General features: G+C 41.0%; 2 protein-coding genes across 40 annotated transcripts in view; one reads left to right on the top strand and one right to left on the bottom strand.

The window, feature by feature from the left end:
* The window catches only part of LOC120721802 (receptor-type tyrosine-protein phosphatase delta-like), a 404829-nt gene that overhangs the window by 145158 nt on the left and 233618 nt on the right, over window positions 1-26053 (bottom strand). For all 39 annotated transcript variants that reach the window (XM_040012365.1, XM_040012377.1, XM_040012374.1 and 36 more), the window contains one exon: window positions 18944-18981. The gene's annotated coding sequence lies outside the window, so the exon portion shown is untranslated. The remainder of the gene's footprint in view (window positions 1-18943; window positions 18982-26053) is intronic.
* Window positions 15305-21667, top strand: LOC120721808. Its single transcript, XM_040012432.1, has 2 exons — window positions 15305-15316; window positions 20642-21667. The coding sequence occupies exon 2, from the start codon at window positions 20776-20778 to the stop codon at window positions 21655-21657; it is 882 nt and encodes a 293-aa protein (XP_039868366.1). The 5' UTR covers window positions 15305-15316; window positions 20642-20775; the 3' UTR covers window positions 21658-21667.

The raw sequence follows: 26053 nt of genomic DNA, 5'->3' as shown, positions 1-26053 counted from the left end.
CCCAGGAGTTGATACATTTATAGCCCCTACCTCCCCCCACAGTCCCGATCAAGTAAACCAGTCATCGTAAAATTAATTTCCCCATCAAGCGAGACTCGCGCTCTTTGGGATAACAATCTATCTTAAGCGGATAAATCTAATCCAATGTGTTGAGACGGATGGAGATTGACTTATTTATGGCCGCTGCCCATGCAGTTGAGAAAGAGAGGAAGGAGGGTGGTGGGTGGAGGGGGCTAAGTGCAACAAATGCCAAGGTGATACTGCACATATCTCCAAGGCACGAAAAATGTAAACCAACACCCAACTCTAGTCCTTGGCCGAGACATCTAATACTTCTCTCCTTCTTGGAATCTGTCAAATGTGATGAATGGCTAAGCATACAGTCATGCCTTCATGAGCAATTAACATTTAGTCAAAAATTGGAAGACTTAATAGTCAAAGAGTTCATCACAGACAAAACAAGGTTTTTATGATGTCGCTGAAACGATTGTGATGTTTCAACGCGAGATTGATTGCCGTAACTACGCAAACGATATGGAAGAAGTGACTAATTTACTGGTCAGACGCCAGACAGCTGTATACAGAGCCTTAAACAATCACTGATAATACCTGCACAATTCACTTACTGACCTACATAACTTGGAGACTACACAGTCATATCACATGTCCCTGAGGACAAATCACACTTTAATGTCTCTTTTAATGCCAGACCATTAAATTAACCCTGTTTATCTTTTTCAAATTGCTGCCTTCGAGAATTACCTTGACCCAAGATGGCTGTCTGATGACAAAGGGTGAAAATTGTGTATTATTATTAGTTATTTTCTTGAAAAGTCATGATGGCACAAAGAAAAATTGTAACAATCAGAGTGAACTTTGCAACCTTTAACCGAATTAATCATTTTTAGGTTAATAGTTTTCTGCAATGTTAAGTTATCCTGAATAAATAAGCTACAATCCTTATAACTCTCTGTCTCTCTATCTGATCCGATTTGACTGACACTGCAGCGAATCCAATTTTGATCTAAATGTTGACAAAGTTCACAGACACTGTGACACTGACATTTTTTTAAGGTTCAAATGCATAAATCTCATGCAATAACATCCGAAAGATATTATAATATTAGACGAGCTTACTAAAGGTCTGCGTTTCATGTTTGATCTGTTTTCACTTGCTATCAGCTGTGCAGCACGTTACATCAATATGCCATGCAAAAGGTAGTGAGACCAAAGAAGCACACACGAGCGCAGACTGCTTGTTCATTGTGTATTAGTTGCATAATCCATAACTCGGTGTGCAACAATGCGTCAAATATTGCCCTTCGCACAGAGGGTCGCAAGCATATCGACAACGGGAACACAATGGGCTGCACTCCTAAGGAGGTAACTTGAACTCTTGTGTGACCTGAACAGTTTTTCCTTTCACGGGGCATGTCATGATGAGAAAACCAAAAGCTTAGTCATCTGTTCTGAAACTGCTGAGTCATGAGTAGTCAATATCACCTTATTATGATGTCAAGCGGAATCAGATTTGCAATGAGGCTTGTGGATGGGGCCTCGGTTTGATTTAGTTTAGTGCTGGCATGGGGTGCAATGAGCTGAAAAGCAATTAGGTCCATTAAGAGATCAACTGGGATGGCGTGAGCAGCCGCGGTGTGCAGCGGCCTGCACAGAGACAAAGAGAGAGATAAAGGTAGCAAGGGAGAGAGAGTTGGACAGATTGAGTCAACTCCTGCCTGATGGAGTCACTCTGTGGAACCTAGCTCAGGACACCGTCCACTAAACCGGCTAAAATGTGCATTTGGAATAAATGTTAAATTTATGTGTGAGTGAAGTGAGTCGGGCACAGTGTTCCCCTTACAAGTCTGCATCAACACTGCTTTCATACACTTGATATGGTAGGAGGAAGATTAAAGGAAGTGGAGGTGGACAAGTGAAAGTGGATGACAGGGGCTTTCCCCCAAAACTAATCTAACCCCAGCAGCACTTGACTAATATTCAGTCAGCGTGAAGTCACATTTGCAGCTGTGGAGGGCCCTTCTTATGCAGAAGGAGGGTATGCATATGCAGGTAAGCTGTGAGAACCCACTACTCTCCTCCTTAAGTAGCAAACAGCTGTCACGGTGAATACCAATACCTAAGTTGTTGTGCCTTTGAGTTATGTTATGTGCTGTTTCCATGCAAATACAGACCTTCTCAAAAGAATGAACATATGGTCTGTATACTTTATGCGCACATCCACTATAAGAAAATACAGGTAAGAACTTAGTAAGCGCCAACAGGCAGGGTTAAAAAAAATAAAGTCATAGCAGAAGTGCAAAAATGTGCAATTCCTGGAGTGGCCACTTGAGGGTGACCCAATTCTGATGGATGTTTCTTCCTGTTACAAGGGAGTTTTTCCTTCCCACTGTCGCTAAGTGCTTGCTAATAGGGGGTTATCTGATCATTGGTGTTTCCTCTGTATTATTTTTAGGGTCCCTGCAATATAAAGCGCCTTGAGTTGACTGCTGTTGTGATTTGGTGAGATATAAATAAAACTGATTCGAATTAATTCAGTGGATGACTTTTTAAAATAATTTTTAATTCTTTTATAAGTTAACTGTTTGGATTTTGTTAGGGGACCGGCCGCTTTGACCTCTGTACATCATGACTGTCTGCTAGACACCAACTCTACTTTGAGCCACTGACAAGTCAGGACTCCAGCCTCTCACCCAAACACGATCATTTATGCCCCCTACAAAACCAAAATGGTAGCAGCCAAAATGTTATCTGCCTGCTAATGGTTCAAAAACTGGAGTCCAAACACCTGTGGGTGACATCACAGTAACTGCGGCCATCTTTTATTTTCATTTTATGTTAAAGACATATTTAATGAGCTAGGTATACAACGTTTGGTTGATTAGTGACTCAACAGTTCTGCTAATCCCTGAACTCACGTCATTATTGTTTTTCTTTTCTTTTTTTCTTTCTGTTGTATGACAATGGAAACAGTAAATATTAAGCTCTGGAAAGTTTTGGCTGAATTTTGTCTCATTGAAATTATTTATCGATGCAACAATAAAACAATGTGAAAAAAAGCTGTCCATGGGATGGCCACGGATACAGCGAACCATCTACAGGACTAAGTAAAAAGACCGAGTTAAAACAGGATGAATCATTGCAACGATGTGATAATGTAATATAGCTACGATCCCTTTGTTTTACATTTCAGCTCTTTTCTTGTTTCTTTGTGATTCTCCCTTCCTGCCTGAATTCAAATAGGTGAGTCTGAGGGCGAATCACACACTCCCACTTTTCTGTCTGTTTCCCCTCTATCCACTCCCATTCTTGTCTTTTCATTTATTTAAATTCCTCCTTACTCTAAAAGCCTTTTTACCTTGTCATCATCTTATACCACTTGCTCATTTATCTCCATCCTTCTCTGTCTTGCTCTCTATATCTACTTCTTCTGCTCTCTACCTCTCTGACTTTTCCTTGCCAAACTAATAGTGACACATACCTCATTTCTTTCTGTCTCTTTCCGTCTGTCTCTCTCTTTATCCTGCCTTTTCTCCCCTCTCTTTTTCTCTCTTTTAGCACATGTGGGCATTTACGAGGAGCCTCTCACCATAGCCGATTGATCATGGCCATTGTTTGCACTGGGTCCTCCATTTTACAGTCCAGTGTTCATGAAAAAGAGTGTCTGCCACTCCTATCCGTCACTCCCTCTACCCCTCCTTCAAAAAATATACTCTCCCTCACTCTCTCTTTGGCCAGTGATCCCCCACTGACATTTTCACAAGCACACCTTCATCAATTTCACACCTCCGATGCCCTTCTATGCCAATGTGGGAGGCAGGAGGAGGAGGAGGTGAATTGATGGGTGAAAGCTGACAAAGCTCGCGCGAATCTGAAGCCGGGGAGTGGCAGAGTTATTTAAGTGTAGGACAGATAGGACACGGAGGGTGATCAATATATGTGTTATCAAAGTCCAGGAAATAAACAGCTGCATGACGTCAAACAAGTGCCCCAATTCAAAAATGTCCAGCAGTATGCAAAAACAAGAAAGAAAGAAAACAGTTTCATGATGACGACCACACTGACAGCTATCGGAATCTCAGCTTACCATTTGCTGCCCCCTGTAGTTAGCACCGTTCTCATGTACTTCTCCAAAGATGAGTGAGGCAGCCTGTGCTAAAACTTCAATAATGCAACAAAAGCCGAGATGAATAAAAAGCCGTCCAGAAGGTAAACATCCTCGGTACTCTCTTCCTCCCTTTAGACTCTGGAAATTAGGCTATTCTTTCATCAGCCAACTGGTGCATTTACGAGCCGCTAAATTAATTGGCGGCAGCGTTTAGATGTCAGCTGAAGCAAAGGTAGTACATTCACCTGAACAGTGAACAGAGCCTTGAGCCAAAGACTTCGATGAAACAGCAGATGAGATGGAGGAAAAGGAGGAGGAGGAGAGTGGAGCAAAAAGAAGAAGAAAAAAGAAAAGAGTCACAAGGTGGCTCATTCACTGGTTCAGGGGTTTATGGGATTGCTCCCAGCTGTCACTCTGTGTAGTGAATTCGCAGCACCGTAATATCTTAATTGTTTCAAATTAAATGCTCGTAAAATGGCAAAGGAAATGAGTTTTTCTCGCTGGCTAATCCAAAGCAGCCCCTTGACTTACATCTGGGCCTGCTTTAAGTCAGAGCTGGTTTAAAAGGTGGAATGGCTCCCATATGAGATAGCTATGGATAGCTCAGTGTGGAATTAGTTTTTAAAGGCTGTGAACTACGAGCTGATCGCTGCTCGACGCGTCTCCTAACTCTTTTTCCTCTTTCCTTTGTCTCCTCATCATTGTTTTTCCTCTCCGTTTCCCCGTTTGCATTTTCATCTTTCTCTTTCATTCTTACTTCACAAGTTTATGTGTGTATTTATTCATGTTTATATAGAGGATGCGCGCACACAGGAGCTTATCATAATAAACAGTCTAAATATCCTGTGGGGATTCACACATTTAGTTTCCCTCTCATCTCCCTCCGGCACTCGGAGTCGCAACTCATTCCGCAGCACACGTTCGGATCACTCAACCTGCTAAAGCGTCCTGAATGACATCAGACTCGCTGTCAAATACACACACACACGCAAATATATCCTCCTGTATGCATGCATGCATGCACATACATTATGCATGTACACGCTGACACACATGCAAGCTCGGAAACATTTAAACCACTCCTTAGTCTATCACCAACTGGTCTATATGCTACTAGAAACTCAAAGCGCACATAAACACATGACTTGTGTGTTAGCACAGTATGGCATCCTTCTTATGGCTATTCTGAATGCAATATCCGGTCCTAATGGATATCAGAATTTCATATTAGCCCCTGTTAACTTGACATCTCCCTCTTTTCATTCTTGTACAAATACCGGCTCAGAACGAAGCCCCTAGCAGGCAAATCCAACAGACAATTATGTGTCATTACATTTGCAAAGTGGTTTTGTGGTGGGGGGGGGCTTTAGGTAGCGGTGGCAGTAGGGGCAGTGAAGTAGATTATTGTAAAGTGAAACACCAACTGAGGAGGCCTGACACCTCTCCACGAGGAATCAGAGACTGGTTAGAAAAAAGAAAAGAAAAAAACAGAGGAGAGAGGGAGAGATGAACAGAACCTAACAATACAGTCTTCTTTTTTAAATCACATCCCATTATCTACAGCAGCAGATAGTTAGTATCATTAAAATTAGAGATAAAATTGCAATTAATATTTAAAAAAATGTAATTTTGTCATTTGCTAAATGGACTACTAAATGAAGCTTGGGATTGTTTCATCAGTACATCCAAATTACTTATGCCGCTAAGGCCAGAGAAACGTGCAGCACATCTGGGTGAAACCTGTCCAGCAAGTGGGCTAATTAGAGCTCGACTGATATAAGATTTTTAAGACCGATATCGATACTTTCGGCGATTTAAAAATCCGATATATTGGCTGATATTTTGTTTTCTTACAGACACATAAAGCATAAACAGATTTCAAACATTTGCTATGTGTAGCTAGTTATGTCCTTAAAATATAAAAAAGGAAGAGCATAAAAAAACAGTTGGAGCAACCCACTGTTCCCGCAAAAGTAGCAATAAAAGAAAACAACAAAAAAACAAAAACAAACCACAACTTCTTACCGATCTTGTTTTATCGTCACAACGGTTGATTATGTGTTTTTCCTCTTCCCAACTCAGCTGCCTGGTTGGGTTTGTGTCGTTCCAAACAGGGAAGTTGCAGGGCGCCCTCTAGTGTACAAACTATGCAACATCAACACCATGACATGGTTGAAGGGTGTTTCTCTTCTTTCTTTCCTTTTTTTCCCCATTTTTATTTGTTGGCTTTTACAAATGCTGATACTTATATATTGGTGAACAGCTCATATCAGCCTCTAACACCAATACATACTGTGTAATTTGAAAGCTAGTGATTCTAGGAAAGATAGAGTAATGCATAGCAGGGGAAGAATAATGTGATTTGAAAATTAAAGCATGTTAACCTATTCTAGTCGAATCCCCCCAAAATTAATGCAGTTATTAGCCTGAAAGTGGAAGTACACAGATACTCAGACACAGAGATTTTTGTGGACAGCCTTGCCTCCTTCAGTTAATGTAGCCTTAAAAGAAACTGTAATTTCTGTCTTTCTTTTTTTTTTCTAATACTTTTTATTTTGTACTTTTTCCAAATTTATAGTACATACAAACAAAAATAAGAAAAAAGAAGGCAAAAGAAACAAACTAAACAGAATGAAACACACATAATCTGTGGGAAGAAAAAGGGGCTGCTACCAGCCGGGGTATGCCCAATGTACCGTCCTATCGATCCCGTCCCAAAATTTCTGTCTTTCTTTTAATGAAAGAGAGAAATATTAAATATATGCAACATTTTTTTTCTGCTCAAATTTGAATTTTCGTGGAGTGAAAGGGACACGTGTACGGTACAGTGATGATCTAAATACAAATCAGCTTTTAGACTATTGTGACAAAACGTCTTCAGTGACAAAGGTAATCGAGATGATTCTCTTTGAAATGAGCAGATTGTGACAGATGTTAGCAGCAGGGTATGTTTGTCTCTTTAAATTGACATTTGAGTAAGCTACGTGTAGCGCCAAACACGCCAAACCCAGGCTGTAATAATATTAGAATTCCTGTGGCTACTGTGGGTGAAAAATGTGCGAAATCAGCTTTAAAATGTTTTTTTTTTTCCACTAATCCTTTACATTACGGTCCATCTTCCACTTCTTATCATCTGCCTTTGCTCGTCTGCTGCATGCTGCATTGTTTTTAATATACTGCAGAGAATTCTCAACCCTGTCCTCTGATGCTTCACATCCCATCTCTCCCCTCTAATCTCCACTCCTGCTTCTGTCATTTCCATCTCCCCTCCCCTTCCCTTTCTGTTTTTCAAGCGTCCTTTTCTCTCCCCTCTCATGTCTCTCATCACCTCCACTCCTTTTCATTCCCCCCCTACCTGTACACTACACAACCCTCCCTCTTCTCTGGACTCTCATGTGCTCTTGGATCCTTTCCCACCCCTTTCTCTCTTTTCTGTTTTTCTCCACGACTCCCGCTTTACCATTGTTATTACTTTTTTTTTGCCTGTCCTGTCTCTGTGATTATCTTGTTACCATTGCTCTGGCAACAAATTCTCTTGACAATCGCTTTTCTTCTTATCCTTACATCTTCCCCATTCAAAATCTACTACGTGTGACTTGTTGCTTTCTGCGGTCGCCATTTATTTTCCCTCCTCTTCTTTTAAGTTTAAATTGTCCTCTATTAACTGTTCCCGTGCCTTACTCCAGACTATGCCTTTTCATTGCCAACCTCACACTCTGCCTCACTCTCTTCCTCTTCTACTCTCTTGCTACCATGTTTGTGGCCTTTCGCTCTGTGCACATCTAATGGCTGGGGTGTAATCCACTGGCTAATCTGCTGACAGCCTGTGTGACAAGGCATTAGCTTTGTGTCACTGCCTACCATGCTGCTTCTCAGCATGTGTGTGTCAGAGAGAGTCAAAAAAACGGGGGGTTGTGGGGAGAAAAGGGCGAGTCTGTGGATGTTGTGTGCGTCTGCATGCATACATTTCTTTGTGTATATGCTTGAATGTGTGATGGGGCACAAGTAATGTGTCTCTGTTGCTTGATATCAGCTGGATGCCCAAGCGTAAAATTGATACTGAGGCTCCCGAGTTTTCCGCGAACTTTCACCTTTCCATTTTTTTCCACTATTTATGTCCACCGCTGCTCCTATTTTCCCCCCCAGTCCATGTGTAATAGCAGTTTTAATAAGATGCCAGGTCAGACTGTTAGCAAGAGGCAGACTGGGCAAGACAGGGCAAAACAGCCTTGTCAGGGCGCCTCACTGCTCTGTCAGGCATCCAGCCATGTCAAATAGGGCTCAGTTTGTAACCAAATATTGGATTTTCTATTATTTCCACTATAATAGCTTGGACATGATTGTATTTCTTTCAGCAAAAGCTTATTGTGCTGCATTTAGCTCTAAAGCCGGCTGCTCATTCTGCTGCAGCTGTATAATTAGTACTATTATTGCCATTATTGATTAATCTGTTGATTGTTATTATTCTGTACGGGATCGGCTGTTTTGTCTATACAATGTCTAAAATTAGCAAACGTCTCAAAAAAGATGAGTTTCTCATGACTTGAGCGTTGAGTGATTTTGCCTCGGTCATTCGCTCGTTTTAACTTTGCTGTTGTTCTTTTGTGCTCATGCACGTCCATGCACGTCTCATGTCTTTGCATCTTTTGTACAAAAAAAAGAAGGTATTCTTTCTCATTAGAAGAACCAGCCCCACTGAGCGAGGGGGAGCTCACCTTGCACTTTCCTGCATTTTTCTCCTTTTAGCTTCTGTCCCTTTCTTTAGCGGTCTCCTCCCCCCGCCCGCGTCTCCACCTGAGTGATCCTGTTATCACAGCTGACCCCTTTGCGAGATCTGTCGACAGCCAAAGAGATTACACACAAGGCCACGGAACACACCGGGCTACCCGTTTGAAGAGAGTGGGAGAGACTGCCTGATCCCTTGATGCTGATAAAATGCCCAAGGCTTTGGGGATTCAGGAAAGTCCTGTTGGGAATGGGTGGAGCTTTAGGGTGGGAGGGTTGTTTTTTTTTTAGGGGTTTCTTTTGCTATAGTCAACTTTAAGTCTACTTCTAATCACTTTGCTTTTCAGAGGGGATCAAGGAAAGGAGAATAGGGGCTTGCTTTGGACTGAAAGCGGGCCCTGATGGAGCTGAGGATAAGGTTGTTGTGGCTTGATTCAATAACAGTTTGCAGGAAAACGTAGGTGTAGCATATTGATGGAAATGCTTTAGTGCTTGGATGAAACACAATGATTTAAAGAAATGGTTTCGTGGCCTTTCCTACATGGATTTTTTAATTCACGCAGCTCACTTGAACAGCTTGTAGATCCATTCCTTGCAAGAATTTTTCTTTGAACCCTGTCAGCAAAAGACTTGCTTCATCTGTAGTGTAATCTCGCATTTCATAGCTGCTCAGGCTCATAAAGGACAAGTTATATTAGTTTTATTGGTTGCCACCAATGCCTCCTCTGAACATTTTCCAGCTAATGAATCATACTCCCTGGAGAAGTGTGATTCATTTCATTCATGCTAATTCCTGGGTCTTCCTTCGTACATCCCTCCAAACTTCCCGTTTTTGACTGTTTTTGCCGCACGGGGGATACGTCTACCATTCAAGTGAGAACATAGGCCAATTATTATTGCTTCATGCAGCACAAAAGCAGAGCGGAGAGAGACAGACTCTTATGAAACACGGCTTGCCAAAATGCTGTCAGAGACGGAGGTTTGATGGCTCACTCGTCCGTGGCCTCCGCATCATGTTGTCTTCACCAGCTGTTGTTTGACAGAAAGGGATTCTTCCCGCAGTGTGCAAAGACACAGCTATCAACTTAAGAGACTTGACAGGAACACACTATGGGGCCGTTTCTCTACTGTATCATAATAGGTATTACTGGTGGAGCATCTGCAAATGGCACCAGATAAAACAACGGCAACAAATTGCAAAGAAGTTGGAAAAGTGGAGCCCTGGTGGTTTCTTTCTCTTTAGAATAGAATCATATTTCTTCCTGACTTCAGGCTGACACTGTAAAAGGTTGTTGCACTGAGATACCTATGTTCATAAAATACATCATAAACCTTCTGGTTCAGCTTTTTAAAGCAGTTCTTTGTCATCGCGTTGAGATTTTGCAGTGGAACCAGGAAACAGGGAGGCGCACCAACGAATGCAGTCCCGGGAAAGCAGGACTGTGAAAGAAACTGCCTTTTATTGATCTCTCCTAATTACTCGAGTCAATAAAATTTATGGCTTCAAGGCTTGCCAGAATCCACTTATATGGCATACTGAGTTAAGCAATCACTTCTAATGGCGACTGATTAAATGATATACTGTTGTGTGCCAAACAAAAGCAGTACAGAACAAACACGGTGGGGTTTAAAGCCCAGTATGGAGCTACACTGCCAACGAAGAGCATCAGAACTGAGCATGAAAAACCCCAAAACTGAACGACGCAAATAAAATGAGCCACTGCTTATTTCACGTGTAGCTTCCTATAAGTCAGTCATGTGTTCAGCGTTTTCTACCAAATTCCCATTGTGTACATCAGCTGTAACCGTGCCAGTGAAAGCGGATCACTACAGATCACCATCCTCTGTGCAGACACATGTATGTATAGAATTGAATAAAATATGACATACTCTACCGGGCTTGTTGCTGCTGATTGTGAGAGCAGGCCAGAGCTCCCTACACTTAGTAGATCATCGTAATTAAAACATAAATAGGAGGTATTGAACTGCATGCAGTCAACAGAGCTAGTTCCAGGGAAACATTGATTCATGCATGCACTTCGAACCAATTGCTCTCCTATGCATGGTGAATTATAGAAATAAAATATATAATATAAAGGGTAGAAGCCTTCTAAATAAAATCAATAGCAAGCTGCCTCGACTTCTCAAATAGTAGACAGTGAATTACAATCAAGCAAATAAAGCCGGTGGTGGTGGGGGTTTACAACATTTTCCATGAATGCAGAATAAGATACAGAACACACATTTAAGCTGTGAGTCTGATGAAATATCTCATAGGAATTAGAAAAATTAAATTTTTTTAAATGATTACAGGTTCAGTTTTTTTAAAAAATATTTGCAATAACTGTTAGCATCACAGAGTGTAATGTGTTAGCATAAATACATACTCCACCTTTCAAAATGTAGCAACTAACTACTACTATTATTATTATTACTACCAGTGTTGGTCAAGTTACTTGAAAAAAGTAATTAGTTACTAATTACTAATTAGTTCTGAAAAAGGTAATCCCATTACTTTACTGATTACTTATTTTCAAAAGTAATTAGTTACTTTATTACTTAGTTACTTTTTTAAAAAAGGATACACAACCTGAATAGGTAATAAAGCAATAGACCTTTCACCCCATTCTATTTTTTCTGCATAATGCATCATATAAAATGTAATCAAATGAAAAAGTCTCTTTTAAAAACTTGTTTTAATCTTTTAACTTTATGCACGTTGCATCAAGCAAAAATTAAATTATATGCAACATTCTCTGACTGGAAGAAATTTGTTTAACATTTAAACCTATTTTCAGCATATTCCAGCACATAAAATAAAATAAGTTTGTGTTTACACTCACTCTTTCAAATAGATGCAAGTAAAACGCAGCAAAAGATAAATAAAATCAAAGATTCTGCAGCACTAAGTCCTGTCGCTCCTAAATCTATTGTCATCTGTTTAGCAGAAGTGGGGCCGGGGGAGGTTTGCCCGGTGCCGCAGAGGTCATTCCCGTGCTTGCTCAGATTTGAAGCTTAATTTTTCACTGCAGAAGGAAGTTTTCTTCCCACGCAGAGTGAACAGCGGACGCTAATGTTTTTGTCACTTTTTACAGAATCAAACTCAAAGTAATGTGAATACTTCCAAGCTTTAAACGCTGCATGGTCGTACTCTCTCCCGCGCTCCATATTATCCACTGTTGATCCACACATGTCTGTTGCTGCCACGGAGGTCGTAATGACGTGCGTTACTAAAATCATGGTTTAGTAACACAGTAACGCAGCATGTTTAAGGGAAAGTAACAGTAATCTAAATCCTTTTTTGCAATAGTAATCCCTTTACTCGTTACTTGAAAACAATAGTAATCGGATTACGTATTACTTCCCATCTCCGATTACTACTACGACACTAAAAAAAACCACTACTGTAAAAATACTGGGAATTGTAAACAGTAAAAGACACTTCTTTGTGAATACAGTGCACAGTAATGTAAATGCTGATGTCTTTGAGGAAATAATACTGACGCCAAGCTACTATAAATTTTTATGGGATAATGCATTAAGAGTGATCAGCTGTTATCGCGTCATAGTTCAACATGAACTATGACACGATAACAGCGCGTCTGTCACGATAACAGACATGAAAACAAACTTAACGTGTATCGTGCATGAGCAAAGACGTGCACATGCATTTTTACAATAACAAACCGTTTATGAAAATTACAGCAGGAACAGCAAAACAACGCGGCAAACAAATAACTGACAGTAGAAACCGTTGTTGTAGTGGGCAGACTGAAAAGAAAAATTCTGTTAAAATGTAGCAAATGCATCTGCCTGTACTTTCCTGCAATTTAAAAGGGAAACTTCTTACTTTGTACCCTAAGTGCTTTTTGCTGTTGTCCAGTGTTAAGGATCAAAGACACCTGTCTACGACTAACACAAAGAGGGAGCAAGAAGCAAAATTTGTCATTTGCCATAGACACCCGAATAAAAAGGCATATTTTGGTTTGCCATGTTTTTTTGGTTTTTTTTTGCTAAATAGTGAATTTAAAATGTACTTCTAAATGTTTCTTTCACTAGACATGTTTTCTTTTTCCTTCCTCTGGAGTGAGCCCAGCCTGGCAGCGTGGAGCTTTATCTCAGTCAGCCATATTTGTTAGTTTGAAAGCATTCCTAATTTACCCCGAATACAGAGAAAATTAGTCCTACTTAAGATAGTCGGCAACAAGAAAGCTTTGTGCAAACACTGGACTTTGATGTGTATCTGTAGTCTGAATAAGCCACAAGCCTGCCTTGTGATGATGGTTGATGGAAAAGTATAAAGGTCTAGAGTAATACCAATGCAATCTTTTTTTTTTTTTTTTTTTTTTTTACATGACATTTGTTTGTGCTAAACAATAATATCAGTATAGCTACGCATGAAATCCAGGTGCTTTAAACCCAGATTTGTTCAATAAGAATACACATGTGCTGCAATGCACCAAAACTAATTCGTTTAAGTGCATTTACTTCTTCATCACCTAACACAGTTATCTGAGTAATTCATTTCAGTTAACCAGAGCAGAGAGTAAAAATCTGTATGTTCTCCAACCTTGGAAGTTTAAGGTTCACCTCGAGGGACGCTGCTTTTTTCCCCTCTCTTTCCATCTGTAAAGCTAATATAGCGTGATGAAGGAACAGAAGCACGTGGATTGTAATTTTGCATAGGTGCCATGTGTTACAGCTTCAGGAGCATTCCTTAAAATGGCTCTGGGCATGCACCTGCACCCCATGTTCCACATTTATAAATCTACATCTTAAAATGACTTGTAGGTTTAAAGCAACAATCCCACACTAACTACACAAAGTGCAAAGTGAATTTTTGCAACAGGAAAAAAACAAAAACAAACCCAAACCCATTATGGAACTGTGTAATCTTCACTTCCTGAAAATGTGTCTAATCATCAATTTGCGAACAGTGTCCTTAACTGCTGCCAACATCATATGGGGGAAAGTGGGGTCAGGAATTAATGGTGGGAAAAAAAGAGCCAAAGAGGGAGCACACAGAGCAGAGCAGTTACAGATGAGTGCAGGTATGAAGACAGCTGTGGCAGGGGAAAGAGGCTACACAGAGAGTGGACTGGATGTATGGGGAAAATTGGATAGGGAAACAACAGAGGGAGGGGAGAGGCAGGCGAGAAGAGATAGGAAGGGTAGAGTGGCAGGAGAATGAAACAGGGCAGAAAGAAGGGAAATGAAGGAGGGGGATGAAGGAGAAAGGGAAAATTGGAGAAAAGGCAATGGAAGGGAGTGAAGGAAAAGCTTTTCCTCCCAGCCGTATACTGTATCCTCAAAGCAGCTTTCATCCACCCCTCACATCATCAGCCTAGGTTGAGAAACCACTCTGCAAACTCCACGCATAGACACATGCCCAAAAAAAATGGCCTTTGACTGTAATCACCAGTCTACCTTTTGGCATCATGCAATATCATTTTTTTTATGCATTTCATTGCTACTGGGATCTACTTAAAAAGGAAAATGAAAAGCCCCAAAAGGTTTCCTCTAATTATAGACAAAGTGAGCTTCATGAGCCAGCTGAATACTGAAGCCTTTCTAGCTTGTAGGACTTGGCTGGAATTGAATGATTTGTTTTTCTTTTGTTCAGCTGGAAATCAAAGGGGCACTTGCACAGGTATATTAGTACAGACAAGCGCAGACACAAGAAAGACAAACATGAGCATATATTAGCAAATGTTCATACAGATAAATTCTATTTTCTGAACTGACAACACAATACACTCGCCAGCCACAATATTAGACCGCCCTAGTGCTGGTTTTGCTTTCAAAGCTCGTTTAATTATTTGTGAGACAGATTCAACAAGGTGCTGGAAACATTCCTCAGAGATTTTTTGGTCCATATTAACATGATAGCATCACACATTTGCTGCAGATTTATTGGCCGTATATCCATGATGTGAATCTCCTGTGCCACTACATCCCTAAAATGCTCTATTTGGATTGAGATCTTGTGACTGCGGAGGCCGTTTGAGAACAGTCGCTGTCATGTTCAAGAAACCACTTTGAGATTATTAGAGCTTTGTGAAATGGCACATTGTCCAGCTGGAAGTAGCCATCACAAGATAGGTACACTGTGATCATAAAGGCAAGAACACTGTCAGCAACGATAATCAGGTCGGCTGTAGAATTTAAACAATGCTCAAGTGGTACTAAAAAGGGGGCCAAAGAGTGCCAAGCAAATATCCCCAACATCATTACACCACCACCACCAGCCTGAACTGTTGCCACAAGGCAAGATGGATCCAAGCTTTCACGTTGTTTACATCAAATTCTGATCCTACCATCCAAATGTTGTAGCAGAAACTTTGAAAAAACGTTGCCTGATCTGAGGAGTCAATCTTTTATTGTCCAGTTAAGGTAAGCCTGTGCAAATTTGATCCTCGGCTCCTTATCTTAGATGACATGAGTGGCTACCTGGTGTGCTCTTCTGTGATGGCAGATTCAACACCAAGTTGGCTTTATTGCCGAACAGCAAAACTCTTATTACTCACTCCAGACAACAACTCTGTAGCGCCCCACCTTCAGGAACTATTTCCTGTTTTAGCCCTTTCAACATAAGAGTATGTTGCTCTATAGGATTCCATCACAAGATGCTCTTCTGCATACCGTGGTTGCAACACGTATTTATTTCTACATCATCATCAAGACACTTTTTTAAAACCCTAGAGATGTTTGTGAAACACTCAGACTACCCCATCTGGCACCAACATCCATGGCACATTCAAAGTCACTTAAATCACCTTACATCTCTCATTCTCATGCTCAGTTTGAACTTCAGCAGGTTATCTAGACCAGGGGTGTCCAACTCCAGGCCTCAAAGGCCAATGTCCTTTAAGATCGCACCCTGGGTCAACACACCTGAATCAAATGATTAGTTCATTACCAGCCTCTGGAGAACTTCAAGACATGTTGAGGAGATCATTTAGCCATTTAAATCAGCTGTGTTGGATCAAGGACGCATCTATACCCTGCAGGACACCGGCCCTTGAGGCCTCGAGTTGGACACCCCTGATCTAAACCATGGCCACATGTCTAAATACACTGAGTTGCTAACATGTGACTGTTTGATTAGATATTTGCACTGACAAGCTGTTGAACAGGTGTACCTAAAAATGTGGCCAGGACTTATATAAGGCAAAACAAACCTTTACTAGATACATTAAGCATGCTCATGCACTGTGATGCCTGTGTAAAGGCACACAACCTGAATAAATGCTCGGAGCAGAGAGGAGACAAAGGAATTAAAGCGAGGCTGACTAACAGAGTATGACATGTCCAAAGCCTATCACTAATTATGCCCCCACTGCTACAAACTGCTCCCTTACTATGATCCAGTGAAACACGACACAGCAACAAAGGGCTCCAGTAATTACTGCTAAAGTACCCTATAAGTGAAGTGTGTGCTTTTTTCCCTGCATGTTATAAAAGAGTTTGAGATCCTAGTGGCATTAAGTTTCAAACTTTTAAACTAAGGCTGATTTCAGTATTGTTTTTTTTGTTTATTAACTATTGTAAGTATGGATGCATATTAAATGTAGAGTTTGTGTAATATAGTGGGAAAAAAATCCCTTTAAACATTATTTGATTGAGATAAATAAAAATACAGTGCTTTCTGACAATGCTTCATTACTTCATTACTGTGTATTGTTACAGAGAAAATAAAAAATGATCTCATCTTACTGTTTATCCTCAAGGATGGAAAACTCTTGTATTAAACTGCATTAGGTCATCTTAATGGCTCGCAGACCTACAGTGCATTTCCCTGTTTGGGCTAGATGCTTTGATTACGTTCAGCCTAATCAGTTCAAACTTTTATGGATGCTGTATTTGCTTGCAGGTAATTCATGTTAACATCGTGTTTAACCTCTATCTGGTAATTTCACCAGTGGCAATTGAGAGCAATCTCTATCTAAAAATAGTTTTACCTCGGCACACTGGACAGATCTGTGGAGTCTCCGATCTTTGTTCCAACCCGACTTTGTGATTTAAGCTTGAAACATAACCTTTCACACTGCGAGTCACAATAATGCTTGCTGCCCGGATAAGTAGTGCTTGAATAAGATGAATCACCCCTCAAACTTTGCTTCCAAGGAGCCAGACTTTCTCGTTCTAGTTATCCAGGCTTTCTGAAGGTAAGTATTTTTGCGCCAACAACTCAATTTGCAAAGAGCTATTAACTGAAAACTTGGGCTATCTCGACATGGTGTATGTTGTGTCTTTTGAGGAAACTGGAAACTGTCCGATCAGTCGTGGATTGGCCTCCTCTAAGTCCAGACCTCAACAGTGTGGGATCATCTTCAAGTCAAGTCAAAGTTTATTTCTATAGCACATTTAAAAGACTGGCGTACATCAAAGTGTTTCACAATAAAACCGCAATGCGGGCAGAACAAGGAACAAATAGTACAATTATAATTAAAATTACATTTACATGGTGTAGTGTAGGCCGAATGAAAGTCAAACTAATTTGCTTCAAAAGCTAAGTTGAACAGGTATCTTTTAAGTGTGATTTGAAAGACTGAATTGATTCCGATGTCGACTGGGAGATTATTCCAGAGTGGAAGCAATGGCCAAAGCACGGTCACCTCTGGTTTTTAAACCAGACCTTCGTTGGATTAGGAGCAGTTGGCTGGAGGATCTCAGTGCTATCGTTGGGTTGCACAGATCAAGGAGATCAGTTAAGTAGCTAGGGGCCAGATTACTTAGAATTTTAAAAGTGAGCAGAAGGATTTTGAAATCAATGCGATATTTGACAGGAAGCCAGTGTAAGTTAGTGAGGACAGGGGTGATGTGCTCATGCCTTCTGGTGCCAGTTAAGAGACGTGCTGCTGCATTTTGGACTAATTGCAGAGAGAGTTGCAATAGTCCAGTCTAGAAGTGATGAAGGCACGGATACGTTTTTCGAGTTCTTATGTGGCAAATAGGCTTAAATAGGGCTTAGCAGAAAACAGAAAAGGCAGACAGCATCCAAAGAAGAGCTTTGAAAGTCTTTCAAGAAGCCCGGAGAACTATTCCTGAAGGCTACCAAAGGATATTAGAAGAAAGCTCGAGTAAGAGAGGTGGTCAAACCAAATAGTGACTTTCAAGCTCGTTAGAATAGCACAAACTCTGTTTTTGCCTTATATACTGTATTACCATTTCACCGATTGCACCTATTTCTCATTTTGATAGCCGAATAAAAAGAAATGAGGGGTGGCTCAAGACTTGTGCACAGTACTGCATGTATTTTTCATACTGTATTTTAGTGGAACATATCTATTCATCGTGCCTTTCATGGATGAAGAGGTTGTTTAACGATTGTGCCACTCTTCTTGCAGCCACCCAAAAATCCTTCATTTAATGAAATCTTCGGCATTCTCTCATCAAGCAGCAGAATGTAATACATCATTCTCCGAGTCTTTCCCATCTATTGAACTAACCAAGCCCTAGAATCTCATCCGGGCGAACCAGAGCAAATGAATAGAGCATTTCAATTAGGAAATATTCGCTCCTTCTTTTTAATGCAGCGCAGCTATGTGGTTGAGGTTAATAAGAGAAGTGTATTTTTACCTGTGCACAGTGCACTCACTGAGTCTTGTCAACATATCAAAGCATGCACACAATGCAAAGACAAGCACTTCTAGTTCTTTTTGCAAACAAAACAGAAAATGCCCACATAGATTTGTCATTATCGAACGACCCACATGCCCACTTAGATTTCTGCCACTCCACAATGTCTTCCCACAATGCAATATTGCATGGGTAGCAGAGAAGACGGGCGAGGCGTGCCATTTATCTCTGCCAGACGTGGTTAAAAACAAGTTTTTAATGTTTTTTTGTTGGCTGGGCAGGATTTGCGATTGCATAAGCGGCACCCTGATTTTTCAAACCACGCTAATTAAACAGAGGGGAGAAAAGAGCGAGAGGCCTTTTGCTCTCTAACCTCTGTGCTTCCACTGAAACCAACGTTAGCACAGTTCTAGGAATGAGCAGAGAAGGAAACTGAATTTAAAATGAAATGAGCCTATTTTTGTTATTTATTCAATGAGTCTTGCATGTGAATGGACTTTAGCAGCTTACCTTTCAGCACTCAAGCAAACTTCCAAAGAGTTCAAGAGCTGCAGGACAACAACACAACAAGGAAAAGCATGTTAGATTACGGTATGTTCATGTCATCATGAAAGCAATTATGATAAAAAACAAAGGTTAATGTCATTTTGGGAGAAGTTTCAAGAAAGGGAACTGGTGAAGACAGCAGGTCTTGTTGTCGGGGAAATAATTTTAATCAGAGCTACGGCAACGCAATGATGTGCAGCCTTGAGCTGAACTAATTCAGTCCTGCCATTGCTTTTATAGTGTAAAGGGCAAACATTTATTACACACTGATTACATTTGGCAGGCATATGTGTCTGACACTTAAACCCTTGTAATTTTCCACGCCGTTACAAAAACCCCTTCTTCACCGCCGATATTCAATCACGGCGTGAATGCGGTATATTTCCCATGGAGCCACCAAAAAAAAGAGTCACGAGGACAAGAGGAGAGGAAGGAGAGTGAGGAGGGGCGCTGAGCAGCTTTTTAGTTTAGTACTAATTAAATGTGGGAGGTGCTCAAAAGGTCAGGGATCGACCAAAGAAAGAAAAATAACACTTAAAAAAAAAAAAGAAATTGGGATGTGTCATGGCTGACGGTGTGCACGAGGCGCTCAAGGTCTTGTAGATTATTACCAAGCTCACTTTCAAAAAGAGGGAACTGGGGGAGATGGGAGAGAAAATTAGTGGTGTGACTGATAAACAGCATATCTCCATGCTCTGTTCCCCCTTCCACCCCTCCTCTCTTTTTTTTTTCCAGCTGAGAGATAAAATTCCAGCTTGGCAATGGTTGCCAGCACAATTGATTCTGGCAAAGGGATACGACTGCAGAGCATGAGGGCTAAGTGTTTGAATAGCTGCTGTCAAAATGCTGAAGGGGAATTTATTTCTAGTTTATATGCGAGCTATATCATGGAGTTACTGAGACTAAATGGCTACAGTTTGATGTACAGCACGCTGCCATTTCTCTGGTGTGTAATCATGGCGCTGTGCTCGGGCTTATGGGTGCCGTGCCTGGATTCAGTGAATGGACTGAAAGCAGGCAGTCGTTTTCTGGGACATGACAAATCCTTTACATTTCCAAACACAAAATCATCTGCAAACCATTGTTGTAATTACTATGAACTTAATACTGAGCTACATGTGTAAAAGCTGACATCCCTAAAAAACCCCGCCAACTATTTCATGTTAATCTCTCTTCAACAGCATCAGTCATATCTTTCAGTAGGGGGGGAAAAAATCTGTTGCAAGCATAATTTGGGGTGAAGCAAACGATGCACGAGCAAATCAAAACAGAGTTAGGACAGGGAAAAATCTGTAGTCCCATTGTGTCTGATCCATCCCTCACCTAAAAGTGTTTCCTGACCCGTGGGGGATACAGAAAATGATTAATAGGTACACTCCAGCAATCAGCAGGCAATAAGAGAGCCACCTGTCAGAGGTTCTGCTGCCCTTTTTAGATTTATGGCTAATTCGGTCCACGAATGCAGCCACTCAGGTAGCCTCCTATCAGAGCCTTATAGAAGGAAATGTGTGGGTTTGCAGAACATTGTGGGAGTGTGAGGAAATACGTGAAATAAATCAGAACTGGAATGAGTTTAGCATGTGGAAAACTGGGAATGATGAAGGATGCAAAGTTCCCTCATTAAAACAGAGGCCAGTTGGGGGCGCTAGTGAGCATCGGTAGGATGTAGACGTGCTTTTCGGAGCTCTCCACCAAAACTCAGATTTTTACTGAACACCACCATAAATTCTTACACAGGCGGATATTTTCTGCGGGTGAACGTTTCCAGGCTGATCTACGCTGTCCATTTTTGCGCAATGAGACCGAAAACGAACCCTCCGAGCAAGAATAAAACCATCGAGGGCTATGTTAGCAACACCGCTAGCAGGGCTAACGCTAGCACCAGTAGCCCTACCGAACCAGAGGCTGGCCCCCACCAGGACAGAACCTACACCCTATGCAAGGAGATGTGTCGGGAAATGGCCACTTCTATAATGGGGAAGATTGATGAGCGGTTTGATACTTTTGAGGCTAGATTTCAGTCGCTCCTTTCGGAGCAGAAAGAGATGAAAAACCGCATGGAAAGTCAAGAACAAGCGACGTGTGCCTTGGACGAACGCGTAGAAGCGCTAGAAGCCAAATGTTTGGCCCTAACTCAGCACGCCAACCAACTCAAAACCAAACTCCAGGACTTAGAGGCCCGCTCTCGCAGACACAATATCAAAATTGTCGGCATACCCGAGGATGAGGAAAAAGGTATGCCCACTGACTTTGTTTCTAGGCTTATCCCGGAGTTGCTGGGAAATGAGCACTTTCCACATCCGATAAAAGTTGATCGTGCACACCGCGCACTACAAGCGAAACCACCTGCTGGTGCTAAACCACGCACTATCCTGGCCCGCATTCATCATTTTCAGGAGAAGGAGCTGATCCTGCGTCGCTGCAGGATGCAAAAAGGCTGCGAGTATAAAGGAAACAGGGTGATGATATTTCCGGACTACACCAACAAAGTGATGAACCAGCGTCGCGCTTTTAATGGTGTGATGCAAACCCTGCGCAGTGATGGAATCAAGCACACACTACGTTACCTGGCAAGGCTCTATGTATACTGGCGTGATGGGCAAGCACCGTCAATCTTCAACGACGCAGATGAGGCGGCACGCTGCATTGAAGGACACGGGTCGACTATGAGAAATTAAGGTCTCAATGTAAGGTAACTGTAGTGGTTCTGACTGCAGGAGTGCCTGAGCAATATTAAGACTTCTAACTTTAAAAGACACCATGCTGAGAACTGGCTTTGGACTTTCAAGTACAACATTGTACCAACAACTTTAGATGAGACCTCCTTACTGGTGTAACATTTTCTCAGTGAATGATGTTTGCTTTTTCTATTACATGGTGGTGGTAATTCACAACACTTTTATGTTTTTATTCTGAGTGGTGGGTGTGAAGATATCTTGCCATTTGCCCGGCAGCTCCCTTCGAAGTGAAGAGGGGATGTTATGCGTCAGGTTCCGGGGGACGCGTTTTTTGGGGAGAGGGTGGGTTATGTTTTGATTTGTTCTTGTTCTACAGCTCAGGTGCATTAGTTTCATTACTGCCAGTTTACGACTTTCTGTCATTTTATATGAACAATGTCACTCCTTATCATTTTTCTTTTTTTCATTTTTCCCCACTATAATGGCTAGATCACAGGCTGGTATACAAATGGGAAACAGGGATTTGCAGCTTGTATCATGGAATGTTAGAGGGCTTGGTTCAGTTGTCAAAAGGGGCAAAGTATTTAAACATTTGAAATCTCTTTGTGCAGATGTAATTTTTCTGCAAGAAACCCATGTAAAATCTACAATGCGGCATGTTTTAAAATGTAACTGGATATCTCAAATATATCAGTCACCCTTTACATCACATGCCAGGGGGGTAGCTATACTATTTAAGAAAAATGTCCCATTTCAACTAAAATCTGTAATCAGCGATCCTCAGGGACGATACATATTGGTTTCAGGGATGATAGCTTCTCTCCCGTTAACCCTACTAAATATTTACGGTCCAAATACAGATGAGCCTATGTTTTTCAGAAAGGTGTTTGACTTGCTACCGGATGATGCTGACTCAAATATAGTAATAGCAGGAGATTGGAACTGCTATTTAGACCCTTACCTTGATCGGCTGTCAACTCGCCCCCCCTCAGAGATTGCCTCTGTGCGGCTTCTGAATAATCTTTCTAAAGCTAGAAATTTAGTGGACATTTGGAGACTTCAACATCCCACTGATAAAGATTACTCCTTTTACTCTGGCGTCCACAAATCCTACAGTCGAATTGATTATTTTTTGGTCAGTTCAAGCCTTATTTCTCAAATTTCGAATTCCAGATATCATAATATTTTGATTTCTGATCACAGTCCCACATCTATATCACTGAGTCTTAGTTTGCCTAAAGTGAACTATTCCTGGCGTTTCAATCCAACCCTTCTCAGCGACGAAAAGTTTATTAAATATATTACACCCAAACTCAAGGACTTTCTTGACTCAAATGACAACGGAGAGGTCTCTGATTCAACACTGTGGGAAACATTAAAAGTCGTAATGCGTGGCGAAATTATTTCCTATAGCTCAGGCCTCAAAAAGGAGAAGATGAAGCGACTTTCTGAAATTAATAGTGCCATTCCTCGTCTAGAAAGGGTTTACCAGAATTCTAAATCACCTGAGGATTACAGAGAGATATTAAAACTCAAATACGAATACAATGCAATTATGAGTGACCAGGTTACCAACCTACTACTGAAGCTGAAACATAAACATTTTGAGATAGGAGACAAACCCGGTAAATTGCTAGCGCAACACCTAAAAGGAACACAAGCTTCGAGAGCAATTCACAAAATAAGATCTAAATCTGGTGCTTTTCTAACAAGCCCTATAGAAATTAATGAGCGCTTCAGAGAGTTCTATCAGGAGTTGTACTCATCCCAGCTGAATGTAACACAGTCTGCCTTAAATGACTTTTTTGATTCTCTCAGTCTGCCTAGGCTAGATGAAGCTGCCAGAGATCAACTCGATTCTGACTTTACATTGCAAGAAGTGGTAGCTGCTATTAAGTCATTTGCATCTGGGAAGGCTTCAGGCCCTGACGGTTTTGGCATAGAATTTTATAAGAAATTTTGTGATTGTCTTGCTCCATTCTTGCTTAGGATGATGCGTGATTCTAAAAACAGGGGCGTACTACCCCAAACTCTGTATGAAGCAAATATTTCGTTAATCTTGAAGAAAGGCAGAGATGACTCAGATCCTGCTAACTTCAGGCCAATTGCTCTTCAAAATTTTGATCGAAAAGTGATAACCAAAATTTTAGCAACTAGACTGAACAAGTACTTGACCTCTATTATTCACCCCGATCAAACGGGATTTATCCCTGGCAGACTTTCTTTTTTCAATGTTAGACGTCTTCTCAACACCATCTATTCTGACCACGGTAGTTCGGCAGGAGCAGCAATTTTAGCTCTTGATGCACACAAAGCCTTTGATCAGGTTGAGTGGTTTTATATGTTCGAGTCATTACGGAAGTTTGGGTTTGGTGAAATATTTATATCTTGGGTAAAATTAGTATACGCAAATCCAATCTGTTCAGTTCTCACAAATGGAGAGAGGTCGGCGCCATTTCCTTTGCAGCGCTCTGTTCAGCAGGGCTGCCCCCTGTCTCCTGCTCTATTTGCTCTGGCATTAGAGCCCCTTGCGATTAAGATAAGAGCACATCCAAAAATACAAGGGCTCTTGGTCGGAGGGGTTGAAACTGTTATTAGTTTGTACGCAGATGACGTACTATTATACCTGCGTAATGCAGAAGACTCTGTACCATCCCTTCTTAATCTGGTCACCTCATTTGGCAAAATTTCAGGATATACAATTAACTGGGTTAAAAGTGAACTTATGCCTTTATCTAAAACCGGTTCGCCGAGTTTTCTTTGTAACGTTCCATTCAAAATAGTTAACGACCATCTCACATACCTTGGATTGACTGTTCCTAAAGATCCCAAATTAATTTTTAGCTTGAACTTTGCTGAATTCTTGTCAACATTAAAGCATAACATCGAGTCATGGAAAATTCTTCCCCTATCTATGGTTGGTCGTATAAATTCCATAAAAATGGTCTCTCTTCCTAGATTTCTGTATCTTTGCCAAAATCTTCCTATTTATCTCACTTCCTCTTTCTTTAAGGAGTTGGACTCAATTATTACTTCTTACATATGGAACAACAAGAATCCTAGGATTTCAAAACTACATCTACAAAAATCCAAATTGGAGGGAGGTCTGAGTTTACCAATATTTAAACATTATTACTGGGCTGCAAATCTAAGAGCCTTGACCTTCTGGCAGCAGACATCCTCAGATCTTGGTGATTTCAACATCCCCCTTTGGGTTAAAATGGAGGCTGGCATTGTAAGGGGCTCCTCTCTAGAGGCCCTGCTTTTCTCAAAAGTAGGGAGGGCTGAGAGTCTTAAGAAACTGGGGTTTGTTCCGAAACAATCTGTGCGGATTTTAAACCAAGTTAGAGGTTTTTTTGAACTGCCAAACTCCTCTGTGCAGGCACCAATATGTGATAACCATGCCTTTTTGCCTCCTTGGGATGATAAATCCTACTATGCTTGGAAGGAGAAGGGCTTACTCAAATTCGAAGATCTTTATATAGATGGAAAATTTGCATCATTTAATCAACTTAAGCAAACATTTGATTTACCGCATTCACATTTTTACCGTTACCTACAAGTCAGGCATTTTATGCAATCCAATATGAAGAATTACCAAGATGTTCCACATGAACATAACCTTTTTAATGTGCTCCTGAGCCCTCCTTACTCCAAACATTTGATTTCTACAATTGTACATTTGTTTGATGACAGCATTGAAGTGCAGACTACGAGGATAAGAGACGCTTGGAGGGAGGAATTGGGCATAGAAATATCAGAATCAATGTGGGACAAATGCCTATCAAAAATTCATTCCTGCTCTGTTAACAGCAGACATCAATTAATACAATTTAAAATTGTCCATCGGCTACATTATTCTAAGGTTCGACTACACAAAATTTATCCTTCAACTTCCCCCATATGTGACAGATGTAAAACATCAGAGAGCACATTGGCTCACGCTTTCTGGCATTGCCCCTCATTGACCAATTTTTGGTCCAAAATATTTGATTGGTACTCTAAAGCTTATGGGATTTCCATCTCACCCAATCCAGAAATTGCAGTTTTTGGCTGTGTACGTTCCAGAACTATCCCTGCGACTGTGCGGGTGCCAATCGACCTCGGAATGATGATTGCGAAAAGACTTATTCTAAAGGAATGGAAGTCCGCTGCTCCTCCCTCCTTCAGTGTCTGGCTCAATGACATGTTATCAGTCATTCAGCTGGAAAAAGTTTGATACCTGCAAACACCTGCAGCAAATGTTTTCTCAAAATCCTGGACTCCGTTTTGTTCTCATCTTGAGAAAGCTCACGTTGTATAAACATGTACCATGGCACTGCAATTTCCCTGTTTATTACATGTTCATGACATTTAATTCATTATGGATACTGGTAGTTTCTAATTTTAATGTTTT

This window comes from Simochromis diagramma, unplaced genomic scaffold (assembly GCF_900408965.1).
Source record: "Simochromis diagramma unplaced genomic scaffold, fSimDia1.1 OVJJ01000604.1, whole genome shotgun sequence".
In the NCBI taxonomy this organism is placed as follows: Eukaryota; Metazoa; Chordata; class Actinopteri; order Cichliformes; family Cichlidae; genus Simochromis; species Simochromis diagramma.
This window is presented reverse-complemented; position numbering and strand designations above follow the sequence as displayed.